At 31.3% G+C, this 15,032-nt stretch overlaps 1 protein-coding gene across 1 annotated transcript; it reads left to right on the top strand.

Moving 5' to 3' along the window:
* Positions 1 to 6,443: 6,443 nt before the first annotated feature.
* On the top strand, positions 6,444 to 9,103 carry LOC139516886 (cell division control protein 42 homolog). Its single transcript, XM_071307307.1, has 2 exons — positions 6,444 to 6,793; positions 8,487 to 9,103. Exons 1-2 carry the CDS (start codon positions 6,593 to 6,595, stop codon positions 8,856 to 8,858), a joined length of 573 nt encoding a protein of 190 aa, XP_071163408.1. The 5' UTR covers positions 6,444 to 6,592; the 3' UTR covers positions 8,859 to 9,103.
* The last annotated feature ends 5,929 nt before the right edge of the window (positions 9,104 to 15,032 follow it).

Below are 15,032 nucleotides of genomic sequence, written 5' to 3'. Positions count from 1 at the left end.
TAAAGTACAAAGCTAAAGTTTTTAGTACGGGTTTGTAATCAACACTCTGGCCTTTGATGCCTTTGTGGTTTGTATTCATAGTCGGAGATTTCAAGAACGCAACGTAAAAAAGAGCTTAAGATTTATCATTATGACAAAATATTCAACCTGATCTTAATTTTAAAAAGTGTAAAATGAATATCGAGTAGTACACTAAGATTGATTAATTGATGGTTCCTTAAACGTTCAGTGGCATATATTTCATGCATTTTGAGAACGAAGGTACATTAAGATGTTTTTTTATTTATTTAACTGTCTCAATTTTTATTTTTTTCATAAATGTCCCTTTCTTAAATTAAAATGACATTGTCCAATTGATTTGCAGATGTTATCTCTAATCAACCTCACTGATAACTGCTGATAATAATTTAAGGTCACTTCTGAATTTGTGAAATTACTTTTCAGAAAATTAATGAATGACATTGGATTGCGTAAATTTTTAACATTTTATCAGGCTGATAACTGTCCTTTATTATCAGTTATCAAACCTCACATGATAGCATTCTTGTGACCATATCACATGCATGTCAGCACGGTCATTTGATTATTAAACACGTTTTTCATCATTCACTTCCGACTAAGCAAATATTCAACTTCCAGCAGCAAATATTACAAACTTTATCGAAAAGATAAAGATATTACCAATAAGTTCAAAAATGAATGATAAGAGAAAGGAGTAGGAAAAATGAATCTTAAATTACGTCAAAGGGACAGTTAAGCTCTTTATAGCACCAACGTTCGATACTTTCTAGATTCAAGTGTGTATGCAATTATATAAAAAAAAAAAGATGTTATAGGATTGCCAATGAGACAACTCTCCACAAGAGACGATATGACACGGAAACTCACAACTATAGGTCACCGTATGGTCTTTGACAATGAGCAAAGCATACCCTGCCCCAACAGTAAGCTATACAAGGCTCCGAAATCATATATGTTTTAAAAACAGTTTAAACGAGAAAACTAACAGCCTTTTTAGTGAAGTTTTTTTTAACGAAAAACAAATATGTAACACATCAACAAACGACTACCACTGCATTACAGCCTCCTGAAATGGAACAGACACATACATAAAGAAAATGGCGATATTAAACAGGTTAACCCTCTCCCCTAATATTGTACAATGGTGAAACAGTACAAAGAACGAATTATAAAAATCAGTTATAAGGTTACACGTCTGCTATTCATTGTAAGTCAGTGAAAGGGAAAGAACTGTTATAAACAAATATGATTGCCTTGTTATTATTTTAATAAATGAATGCGTCGTATGATTGATAATTTTTCATTACATACGTTATATTCATTCATCCTTTTTATAAAAAAAAAAAAAAAAAAAAACCCAAACATTTGTAAAATGAATTATGTACAACTAGTAATTTCCTTAATACTGGACTGTATTATGTAAAATGCACTAGGTATGACATCGTCCTGGGAAGTGTACTACAGTATAGCTATTTCTAGTGTTCAAAACAAACACAAATCTCATTTATCAAATAGTTCAATGTAATATTGATGGTTTGAAATTTATTGCTTTATTAATAGTCAGTAAATCAAATTTGTGAAAGGTGTCAAACTGAAAATATTGTTTCCAAAATAAGTTGAACAAATATCCGCCGGCCTATATAAACTGCTAAGTGTGTACATGCACTTTGCCTCTAGTTCAAAACAATCTTCAATTGATCTTAAACATATTTATTGATAATGTCAAAACCGTATCGGTCTTTGTTCTTAAATGAACTTTAGTATTTTGTAACTTGCTTGTACCTTAACATATATCATTTGTTGAATTTTTTTTAAATGAACTTTTCACATCATATTTGAGTAAATCAAAGTAATTTAAAATTACATTTTATACAATGAAATTCTTCTTGCAAGTTAGTGGTTTCATTTGATTTCGGGAGCATGTTCGTTTTTATTTGCTAATGTTTTGAAGTTAGCGCAACCGATTTGATAGTTTGGATTATACGTAAAATATTCGAGAATTAAATACAGAACGATTTAATAACTTTAATAAATTTTCCGTAATTATTAGCAAAGTTGTTATATTGTGCGTGATTATCTGACACTGTCATGTGCCCTTTTTAGAGTAAAAATACGTCAATTCGTTCATAATTGTCTTTCAAGATAAATTGTAGCAAGAATAGTTTTGTATTTTACACAGGCAAATTTGATTTTAAATAGATACAGCAATTACACGTGAATTTAACTTATGCGTGAAACTCTCGTGCAATCATTTTACGTGAGTTTCACATGAATCTCATTTGGATTTCGCGTAAAATTAGCAATAATTTTGTTCACGTGAACTTCAAATAAATTTTTAAAATAAAGTAATTCAAACAACATATAAATTTTCAAATTTAATTAAAAACCAGAAAAATGCTTTTTGTTTTTTTAAAGTTCACGTAAAATTCATTAGAAATATTTCACGTGAGAATCATGTGAATCTCAATTCACTTGAAATCACATGAACATTTTCACGTGAGTTTCGTGTATAAGCTCGTTTGAGGTGAAGCTCGCGTGAAATTTTTCACGTGAATTTCATGCGAGATTCATGAGAAATTCACGTTAGCAAATTTTGCCTGTGTACACGTTAAAAGGATGCAATTAGAATTAGCTACAGATCAACTTTCGTTTTCCAACAATGACCAAAACCCATACCATTTAAGTCTTTTAGTTTTTCAATAAAAAGGTGTTCAACAAACTTCTCGAACACGCATGAAACATTTGCCACTGGACGTAACTCAAACATCTATCAATCTATAAACATCTCTTCACAGTACGTCATTTATACATTAAAGCTTTTTCTGATACATCTATACAAGTAAGATAAGAGTTGTTCTAGTTTCAGGATAATACTTACCTACCCGAGCATTTTGTGATACAGAATGAATGCAAGTACTGATTGCATGATTAAGCCTTTTTTTTGTAATATATTTTAGGTAAATTGGTGTAATACTTTGTAAGTTATTGGCGACAAACTTGTTTTCCAACATCACGATGGAAAAACAATGTACCAAGTTTACCTTCTATCCGTGAATAAATACTTTTGTTTGTAAAGGAAATAGTCTTATGGAAAACAATAACTGCCACGATGACGGGGCAATACTAGATCTTACTGATTTGCTTCAGTAGAATGTATCCTGAGTTTCAATCTGATTGTTATTATTACTACAGTACATCTTTGAGTGAAAAGAATAATCCATGTGTGGGTTTTTTTAGCGTCGTGTCAAATTTGAATTTGTATTGAATTATAACTACTTATAAATAAATGCAAACATATTGTGAAAGATTAACCTAATTTATAATACCTACACAGTAGCCTAGTACAAACTTATAGTACTAGTTGTATTATAGTACTGTGGTTATTAAGTATACACTTCACAACCTTTCCTGATAAATTAAACATGCACTACATTAAACCTGGGGAAACCATCACTGTATTAATTATTTTCAAAATATTTATTTTATATAATGACAAAAGCAGACAGTATTTTGTGGTAACCTACATGAAAATGAACTCATTTTTCGTATATAAATTTCCTCGGTAGAACAGTTTTCAGGTGCTCTTCAACGTGCAGAAAACGTGGTTCTCACCCAAATCAGATGTAACGTTCCAATTCAATGAAACCAGAAAAGTAGTGCCATAGAAAATAAAACTATTTTTAAGGTATTTTTTTTAACTTGAGACGATCATATTTGAAATTTGCATATTGTGATTGCAATAATTCGTTTGTAAACTGTTAAAAGATACTGTTTTGTGATCGAATAATTATTTACTCTGACTATTTGTATGCAAGGTCTCATACTGTAAAGTATTTTAATTACAGAAATCTTTTTTTTAAGGAATTCATATCAAGTTCGGGATGTTCAGGAACTTAAATACTATTCGGATACAATATATTAATTTGGGTTCCTAAACTTTTATAGTGTTGTGTATATAAAATATGTTTTAATATTGTTAAGGACTATCTATTTTCACAACTGATGACAAACTCATAAAGAACTATCGACGCCCCAGCTTTAACCAACTTTGCAATTATATCTTTCCTATGTCATCAAGATGAACTTGTGCCATACTAGTAGCAACCGTTATTCTATTCGAGTTATCCGTACAAAAACTTATTTTTCAGTATCACATAAAATAACATTTATCGTATGCTCATTATGTAATGAATTGTACAATTGAATAACCTATCAACATTTCCTTAAAAAGAATCCGTAACAGATGCAGGTCTGCGTCAGCTGGGGATCCAGACAGTAAACAAAGTTCCGGATTATCCTTGTACGTATATCATTATTTCATCTTGCGTCACATTAACACTTAACTGGGAAATAAACTTGTCTATTTTTGTCATATTTGACAGCGGTTGAGGTGATCCAGTTTGTTTGTGTAAACGGGATGACCAGTGGTTTCGAATGACTACACATTTGTAATTATTGTAATAAAAAGAAAATCAACCTGTTTATTTGGATTGTGATATTTTGATATAGATGTATCTGAATATTTCTCCTTGGAAATTCTTGCCTACAGTTTCTTTTTAAAATTACATGCGAAAAATAATACAATAATTGAACAACAATAGGATGGTGAGAAAGATGTGTCATTTTTGAAATATTTATAACAAAAAACATGTAATTTATGGTAACGTACTACATTGTACTAAGGTGTAAAAGAAAATAATAACAGATCCATCTTGAATGTGTCATCGTATACACAAAAGTACCATCCGCCAAGTAGCCAATAATTTGACCCTGAGCTGTTAAAACTGCACATTTTCAGTTTATGTAGATAAATTTTGCAATTGACTTTTGAAAGATGATGGTCGCAATTGTCATTCTTGGCAAAAGTGATTTTCCAATTGTTGCTGTTCTGTGCTAACCTTTTTGGTTTAGATGCTCTATTTAAACATTTGATTTTATATAAGTATCGTATAAAGCGTACTTGAATGTACTTTTTATGCGCATATGTCTGCTTCATAGCTATATATAGTTGATATGTTTGTACTACTTGCACTATTGGTTGGCTTATAAATGTATCACCTATCCAGTAGCTACATTTGTAGTTTTCTCACTTGCAGGACTTAATGATATATATTGACTGTTATTCAGTCTTCAGTTATAAATTATAATGGTTGCAAATCTCAAGTAAAATTTTGACCAGTTTGAATTGTTGTCTCGATAATATGATTGCTTGCCTATCATGTATAAATATAATATGTTTCCATACTTTTGGTGTTGAGCATTGCTGTTAAAGGCATCTGGTAATGCAAAAACACTTGTTTTGAACACGATATCAGGTTCTTGCATTTATATTATCACGAATTCAGTTCTTGTCTTTATATTATCAGTATGCTGGAAGTAAGTAAAAATGTATAGACAAAACAAAAACGAAACCTTTTAACAAGACCAGCTAGGCTGGAACCTTGATCCATTTCAATGATAACATTAGGCTCGGAGCACAGAATTTTGTGTTATTTCTGATCAGAAATCAACTGATTGATTAATTAGTTTGTTGTTTAATTGATTCAAGACGAAAATATTTCCTGCATACTAAGGGAAATGTGTCTTTTAGATCTGTACTTTGTGTATTTTGTCTTTTTGTTAATCATGTTTTCCTTCATGGCGATCTAATGAGTCAAGCATTTCCAAATGATTTTTTTATGTGACTGTCCCAAGTCAGGAGCCTGTAACTCAGTGGTTGTTCAGTTGGGTGTTGCTGTTTATCATATGTGTTTTCCTCTATTGTTTTTCTCATTGTCGAAGGTCGTAAGGTGACATATACTATTGCTTAAATCCATGTCTTTTTTGTCGCTGGTGGAAAGTTGGCTCATTGGCAATCATACTCAAAGTTTGTGTTAAAAACACACTATTCGAGCAAAAGTCGATTTCATGAAATTTGCATAATAGCTTTTAACCAGTCTGATTTATTATCAAACATCAATGATATAGATAATTGAGCTGCAGCAGATAAAATATCGAAATGGTTTTACATTCTCCAACGACAGTAATTGAAATACTTTTCGATAATTCGGTGAAATTAAAATGCTGACAGCGTTCGATTTCTTTGTCGTTTCAGATTATAATGTACCGCCACCTGTCACCGCTGTCACCTTTAAAGTGTTAAAACACATTTTACTTGTACCAATTATCCTTTTAGTGTTATTACGGAAAAAATTATTTTCAGTGACTTTGCAATTTAGGACACATACGTTTGTGGTTTTAATTTCGTCTAAATGCCTTAAAGATGTAAAAGATTTTTAAAACCAAATTTCTACCTTAGTGGTTTGGACAAAGAGGTTGATAATGTCAACAATAATACTCATTTCCAAGGTTCAATAAGGAAGATAATACTCTCAATAAGTAAGTTGTGAACCTATTTTACCTGTATCAAAAATAAAGTAGACACCTACTTAATCATTTACATACGACGAAGCGGCAAGTCAAGCAGTATTTAACCGGACTACAAAACATCTCCTACAGTTTTTCTTATAAAATTGTATATAACAGTCTAATGAAAGAGTGAAAAGACAATTCATAGTTATATATCGTTACTATGGTTTTGACTGTGATGGAACAAACAATACAATGTTGTATCGTTGGTGATGGTATGGTGGGGAAGTCTTCTATAATCAAGAGTTTTATTGAACAGTCTACACCTGGAGACTATGTTGCTACTATATCTGACAGTTATTCAGGAGATGCCTCTTTCATAGGAGTTAATTACACCGTTAGCATATCAGATTGTACGGGAGAGGTAAGCATTATTAAAAGAAGTAATTAGAAATACTCTGTAAAAATAGTTTTTTTTTATGTGTGTATTTTTATCTCGCAAGTTTTCGTTATTCATATTGGAACTATTTTTGTCGTAAAGCTCAAAAACCTTACATATGAAATTTTGGTTCTCCCTTTGAAATCTTATGCCTCATTTTTAGAAGGTATGTATACATGTACATTTAAGCATTTGGATATAAGTGTTCCTGTTGAATTGTGATCCAGGAAAGTGCTACACGGTCTAATTGTTTTCATTTTCAAATAGATGAAACAGAGAATTTTACATTTTGAGTTTTAGTTTTGATAACTTAAAAATATATTTCAGTCTTTTTACTTGTGGTTCTAATTGTAAATGTGAGAACCGCAGACTTACTTAATCTTATAAAATCCGACTTTATAAATTCATTCGGTTGTTGATTGTCATCTTTAACATTAGTTGACTCGAATTTTTGTATATTGTGACTGAAAAGGAAAACAGGACTTAAGATCTAGTTAGTTTACTTTTGACAATAATTTTGTGAGTTAGCGCTTTCCTTTTGTGCGCTTCTAGCGGGAGCTTGGTCATTAGATTTTCGTTTGATGGTTACATTTGAAGATAATAATATGACTTCGAGCAAACTTATAATAAAATTGACAAATTATGTTCAATTATCAAGCCACCATTTTGCGAACAGATTGTACCACGTAGCTACAGTTAAGGCTACAGATTAATATGACGTTTGGAGAGAAAATTTCTGAAGTTTACCTCGGAGATATTAACATTGGTTTTTCCCTGATCTTTTCAGTGAGCTCTTTGGCTGGAATCACAGCTGATGAAATTAGCTTTTTTTATGCTTTAACAGTTCTGCCAGCTTTAGATTTATTAGATGGAGCTTATATTGTATTGTTATGTGTATACCCAACTTTAAATAAATCTCGTATGCTTATTACGCTTAATTTGTATGGCGACTTAAATAATATATTTAAAAAAATGTTGGATTATATTTCTTGTCTCCAAACATGTTTCACATTCACTTTTCTATTAGTTGACGTCACCATTTTAAAGTACGTCCTGTTTTGATTTAAAGATATTTTGCTCTGAGCATTTTGACTATCTAATATCATCTGCATTATGTGCTTACTCATTCGGTAAATATACTATATGTTTTTGTATAAGTTTTAATATCTCATACTTATAAGTATTTAATAAGTCTGGTTGCGAATTATGCTTCATTCTTGAAATACAAAGAAGATCACGATATTTTTTTTAAATATTAAAAGGATTTTGCCGCTGAAAAAAACAGTTTTCTCACATTTGAATGATATTAAGATATTAAGATGCGATGTGGTTGCCAATAAGACAAATATCAACCAGAAACCAAATGACATAGTAGTAGACAACTAGTCACCGCATGGCCTTCAACAATGAACAAAACCCATACCGCAGTGTCAGCTATCAAAGGCCCTGAAATGACAAATCCAAACAACTCAAACGAGAAAACTTCAGACCTGATTATCAATGAACGAAAAACTAATATAATAAACAGCAGCAAACGACAACCGCTAAATAACAGTCTCTTGACTCGAGACTGGGTTTACAGAATGTGGCGGGGTTATAGATGGTTGCTGGCAATTTGATACATTAGATGATTGCACATATTAAATCGAATCTAAGTGTCTTTATTTTTTCTTTGCAGCATGAAAATAATGAACTAAGATGCTCACATTACAAAGACACAGACGTGTTTGTGGTGTGTTACAGTGTTACAGACAGAGAATCGTTTGACAGTGTAAGAACATTTTGGCTGCCAGAGATAAGAAAAGTGGCTGGAAAGAAGCCGGTTATTCTTGTGGCGACACAAACAGACAGTCGTGGACAAACAGGAGAAGAAACAATCTCCAAATTTGAAGGACTAGAATTAGCAGACGAGATTGGTGCAGATCATTTCACAGAATGTTCGTCTGTGTCAAGGAGAGGAATTCCAAAAGTATTCGAATATTCTATTCAATCAGTTCTTAAACACAAAAAGTCAAAATCAAACATTGTAAAACGGCTGATAAGAAAATAATTCTTAGAACACAGAACAACTGAAATTGCCATATGTCTTTCAATTATAATTGCATGTTCAAATTTTAACGCTTTAGAGGAGATGTAAATACTCATTAAAATGTTAAAATTATATACCAATATTTATATATATATTACAGTGTGCTATAATATTTATCTATGTATGTATGCACATTACGTGAAAATCTACAACTTCTAGTCATATTATGTTATTAAATAAAGTATACAGTTGTGTATCAAATTGAATATCTATCCTGTTTTATTTTATATGTGAACCAGCCAACTGAAATGAAATTCTGGTGACAATTAGATTATTAATATCTTAAACATGCAAACTGCTTGTGCAAAGATATACTTTGAAGATTCATTTTTAATATTATGTAATTTAAGCAACAGTATGCCTCACTGCCAAAAGACATTTCATAAGGGCTGTTTATTTAAGACGTATTTTAATTTCTACATTTATGATGCACCAGAGACATATAATACATTGTATTATATGTCTCTGGATGCACGTAATCAGAGAGTAGACTAACATAATGGAATATTTTGACCTTGTAGAAAATTAAAAGTAATAACAGAGACTCATCGCACTTCAACAGAGTTACTATTGAGTTAATAAAAAAAATAATAATGAAAATTCAAAGTTTATTTGAGATTAATGTATTAGACTACATAGTTCCTCCTCACAATACAGGATTTTTTATTTGTTGGATATGTCCATTGGGGAAAAAGAAGGATGTTGCAGTTATAGCAGTTTTTGCTTTTTCTTCTGTAGCTCGACAATATCCCTTCTTGCGTACTTATTTATACACTTTTGGTGTGTATGTGTGTTTATTTGTTGAAAACAGTTCTTCGATGGTCGATACTGAATTCATTCACAGGCTTTTTATTCTATGTCGATTTAGAGCTTTATTTTGTGTAAACACCTTTGATAATCTCTAGATCTATGTCTTGTTGGGTTGCTGTCTCATTGACATATGTCTCACAGCTCAGTTTTTATTCTTGTATTTAATTTCTATGCCTTTTTCAATTCCTACTTCTATTACTAACCATTTATGATTTATGCTGAAACTTCTGATCAATTTTACATTATGTGTGTCTTAGGTAAAATTTGTTTTTTAAAATACAGAAATTTAAAACGTTGAATAACAAAAAGTGCATTTCCTTTTACGTATCATATTATATAATCTCGGTTTCAGGTGTGCCAAATTACCAAATTTCTACATTTATGAATTTGATTGACACGATAAAAGTATAATGTACACAATGTTTATGCACACAAAATGATGAACAGCGCGGAATGGTAACACTTTAAAATCGGGAATCCACCTTGTATTTTCTAAACATTTGTTTCCCTCCTGAAATCCTTTAGCACGTATTGAAGTTCACAATGGCTTTAAATTTCCAAAAAAATGGCCAAAAGTACAACAAATCAGTGGATAAATCAACAATCAAGGATTCCAGACTTATAATTGTGTACACAAGACGGGAGTTTCGTCTTCAAAAGACTCATCTGTGACGCTCAAATAATGTAAAAAATGTATAGGCTATATAAATAAAGTACTAAGTTGAAGAGCATTGTAAAAGAACCCATAATTCCGAAAGATTTTACAATTATAGGCCAACTTACGACCTTAAATAATGAGCAAAGCTAATGCCACATAGTCAGCTTTAAAGAGCCCCGAAATGACACATTCAAACAAGAAAACTTATGGCAAAATTTATGTACAAAAATAAAAAAAGAAAAACAAATATGCATCTCAGCAACAAACGACAACCACTGAATCACAGGCTCCTGACTTTAGACAGGCACATACATATATAATGTGGCGAGGTTAAACATATTAGCAGGACCCCCTCCCCCCTTTACACTTACTTGGGACAGTGCTGTAACAATTTGACATAAGAACAAATTATGATATATCTGTGTACGTGGCTGGGTACTTGTAAACAACAACAACAAAAAGACACTAAGTACAAATCTGAAAGTACTCGCAGTTACTAACAGCTAGTTCAAAGCCACTTACAACTAATAAATCAAATCAGGCATCTAAGACTTAATTCTCAATCAGTATACATGCACGTCCAACATCCAATGGATTTATGTTGATTCATCAACGGAAAACTTTAAAACAATATTTTATAAATCTTGAAAGTACCAAGGCACTAAGCGCTGAGCTAAGGATACTGATTTTATATACAATCAGCATCGGTACTGTACTATAGTTAATTCGAAAACACTTTATAGATTTCGTGCGTCCGAAACGATTATTCAAATAACATCTTTCAGTACTACAAATGTAGTACTATCTGTAACAAAAGTTCTCATGCGTTGCGTTTGAATGTTGCTATGTTTATTTTTCATCATTTGTTTGTAAGTCTTCTTCTTTCTCTAATCGTTTGGTAAGTAAGGGGCTTGGTATTAGTATATTTTGCAATTGATATTCCTTGTTTTATTTGTTAATATCATTATTGTCATTGATAGGGATGAAAAAAGTGAAAACCTTAAAAACAAATAAAGAATAAATTCATCTCAAACTCTTATTTGATAATTTGGGCGATATATTAAGAAACATTGACTGGTTACTCTGCTCTTCTGTAATCAATTTTAATATTTTTATTTGATGGTGAATATTCACTTTGGCGTTGCTGTAGGTGTTCTATGATTCTAATTAATGTAATTGAAACCCCAAATTATTTTTTTTCTGTGTTAAATCAAACATACTTTTAACACATTAAGCTTTAGATCGGACACTGTAACTCTTTTTATATTAATTTAGTTCAATTACCTATTAAAAGCCTTTTCATGCTAGGTTTTTTTAAGGTGTTACACCGTGAGATTTATTGTTTTTGAAATTCGGCCACTTAATAAGGTAAATACACAAGTCTAGAGGATATTGGATATTTAAAAAGCAAATGATCGTGTAAATATTTATATATCATTTATCGTATTTCTTACAATGTATCAAAGTTAAAGATAAAGGTGCTATATTGGACACTTAAAGGTGTCGCTGCCTGGGTCAATGTACAGGCTTTTGAGGGCAGGTTACAGTAAATGATATTAATTATAGGGAATGAGGTCGTCGACTTTGGATGTAAGTAAAAAAAAAAAGACAGATAAAACTACTGACCTAAAGTCCAGACGGTTCTCATTAATCGTGACCAACCCAAAATAGAACGTAACATAAACTTCACAAAATATAGACCAGAATGAAAGAATGAAGCTGGTAAAATTTTGATTTCTAATTCTCACAAACATAAATTCATGGTAACGATGTCTACGAAATTAGTTAAATATTGCATTAGGAAGACTGCAAGCATTTAATAAACATGCTTGGAAATATTTCATATCAAAAGAACTTGTATGGTCTCTGAGCACCATGTTTTTGGTGTATACTGCAGTTTCTAAACGTTCTCTTTTCAATGATATCTATAGATAATAACCCAAATACTTCAGTCGTTATATTCCGCTAAGGAAATCGGACACGGAGAGGGATTAAATCATTCGAGTTATCTAGATAACCTCTCCACATTTTCTTCTTGTGCTTATTTACATTGAAATATTTTAAAACTTCTTGAAGAAACTTTGGCTGAATGCATTCAGTGAAAATATCCTCTGTACAGGTCATGGGTCTGAATATACTCCTGCATATAGAAAACCATGATATTAAACGAGAGAGTTGTTATGTCGAGCCACTAATTAACCAGGTATTTTTTAACCCTTCCGGAGCACCTACGTTAAAACCCTGTCCTTCGATATTGATCTTTCTTCGACTTTCTGCGTAGCGTGTTTTCGTCTCCACCCTTAATAATACTCAATGTTTTCTGTCTTCTTTTGATGGGTTTGTTCTACATATTTATATCAATGTTTTGGAACAGCAAATTATAGATAGAACATCTCTCTTTCAATTGGATACAATGGTATTGAGTTGTAAAGAAAAGTTTAATAAATTATATATTATAGAAGTTATCATAATGATTCATATTCATATAAAAAAAATTAGCGATTACCAATCACCATTCCAATATACAGAAAACTGGTTTCAATAATGATTATCAACCATTGTAAACCATATCTGACTGCCGAAAACAGGTCCCTGCCAAGATGTCTGTTTTAGCAAGTGCCCTGAATGGAAATTTTCGTGTTACATGTATTTTGAAGGTTCTACTAAATAATCTTTAAAATTTGCCTATTTTTAAAATCATTTATTCCGTCTGCATTTTCAGATTCAGTTTCTACGTATTGAAACGGGTTATGTCGCATGTAGGAGACATTGGATAATAATCAAAGATGTATTTACTTCATGATCACTCCAGTGGTCTAAAAATCCTACATATCAACGTGTTTTGTGTGGGTTTTTTTTCAATATGAAAAAGTCTTAGTTGCTTCTATATGTCACAAAGACCTCAAAGTACTCATCATTTTTATAAAAAGAACAGGAAAATTTCCTATTTACTGCTGAAAAAACTGTTGTTGTCAGCAGATCATTAACCCTTATATAATTAGTCGTACCTCGTTAACTTTGAATAAATTTTAACAAAAAAATAACAATGTTGTTTCTAATTATAAACTATTTGTTGAAACAAAGATCATTAATACTTTGTTTTCAAGTTCACGTAGTTTGTGGAACATATAAATAGGGTCATATCGAATTCCTTCTATAGACATACTGTCTTCAAGTTGACATTTGATTTGGATACACATAGGTCAACCTATAGATACAATAGAATACTTTAAATATATTAAAACAAAAACGTGGAATGTATACCACCCCAGCTAAGACCTGGCACATACTGTCAATAAAACTGATATGTTTATTTACCACAAACAAGGACATAAATACCAGTCTCTGGATCTCCATCAATCTTTAGTCCATCATGTTTTTATCTTTACAATAAAGAACATATATCCTTAAAGTACACCTATTAAAAAAGAGCATTGTGTGTGTTGTGATCTATAGGAGTAAAATGTACACTTCAGCAACATTGATATAGTATCAATCGTTTACGTATTCCTTACATGTAACATAATTGTATTTAAAATTATTTTAAGCTATGTGGGCCAAACGTATATAGAACATATATCTATTTTTGGCTGCCTTTCATTGCTCGAAAAAGCTACTGTAAACGACTGTGTAGAGCAACATGTAAAGATTGAGTTTTGTGCAGACATTTTTGGCCTCAAATGGATTTGCTGAACACGGAATGAAGTTTTGACTAGAAATGCAGAAGCTGTGAAAAGAATCTCATTTTATATAAAATGGCATTGCTTCATTTTATCGGTATACTAAATCGAAGAGAAACATATCGGCATTGAGAATGTATGTGTCGCAAATGTTATTCATAAAAAGTTTTATCCCGAATTATGTATGATTTAAAATGTTGATTCAAAAGCTCTTGAACGAAAACACAAAACGTATTCAGGATTCTTTAAAGATTCAAGATACAATGTTTTTTTGTTGGCGATTATTTTTTTTTGTGTAATTTTTTTTATTGCGATTCAGATGACAATCAATCAAATTAACGAATCAAATAAGGAAGCAAACCTCAAGGCACCAGATTTTGTTTATTGCATTATTATAAGGGAAAGGAATATAATTTTCAAATAAACAAAATCCATTTGATAATAATTGTGCAAATTCCTTTTTAATAAATAGTTGGTAAAATAAACCTGGAAAAACATGTTTTTTCCAAATTTTATAAATTAGTAACATTACTTTTATTATGTGTATCGTTATCATTCATTTTAGTTGACCAGTGGGCAGAGATTGGAATTTTGTGATATAATTTGTCCAGACTACACACTATATTATTTAAACCAAATTTAGTGATATTTATTTTCATTTCTATATCAAATTTCTATCCCTCCGGCACGATTGCATTGCGTTAAACTTGTGGGAGCGATTTTGCACTAGGTGTCCCCCTGCATTGATCTTGGGAAGTATATACCCAATACCCCAAAGATGTCATATTGTATTCCGTTTCCCAATGGTTAATCTGTAAAGCTCTGTTAGTAAGGTATTAACTAGGTTCAAAAGGATTAATGACGTGAAACACTTCTCTTTTACATATATATCTATTAAATGACACATTGGATAATGTTCTGTAGGAGAAAAACCAACACAAAGCTATTGAAAACCACTCAGCTAGGGGTGTTGACTCTGTGGTAAAA

This window comes from Mytilus edulis, chromosome 3, assembly GCF_963676685.1.
Source record: "Mytilus edulis chromosome 3, xbMytEdul2.2, whole genome shotgun sequence".
Taxonomy (NCBI): Eukaryota; Metazoa; Mollusca; class Bivalvia; order Mytilida; family Mytilidae; genus Mytilus; species Mytilus edulis.
This window is presented reverse-complemented; position numbering and strand designations above follow the sequence as displayed.

Bases quoted from the DNA above. Each gene is read 5' to 3' on its own strand.
- LOC139516886 (XM_071307307.1), top strand. From the start codon at position 6,593: ATGGTTTTGACTGTGATGGAACAAACAATACAATGTTGTATCGTTGGT. The intron at 6,794-8,486 runs GTAAGCATTATT...TTTTCTTTGCAG, and splicing joins TATCAGATTGTACGGGAGAG to CATGAAAATAATGAACTAAG.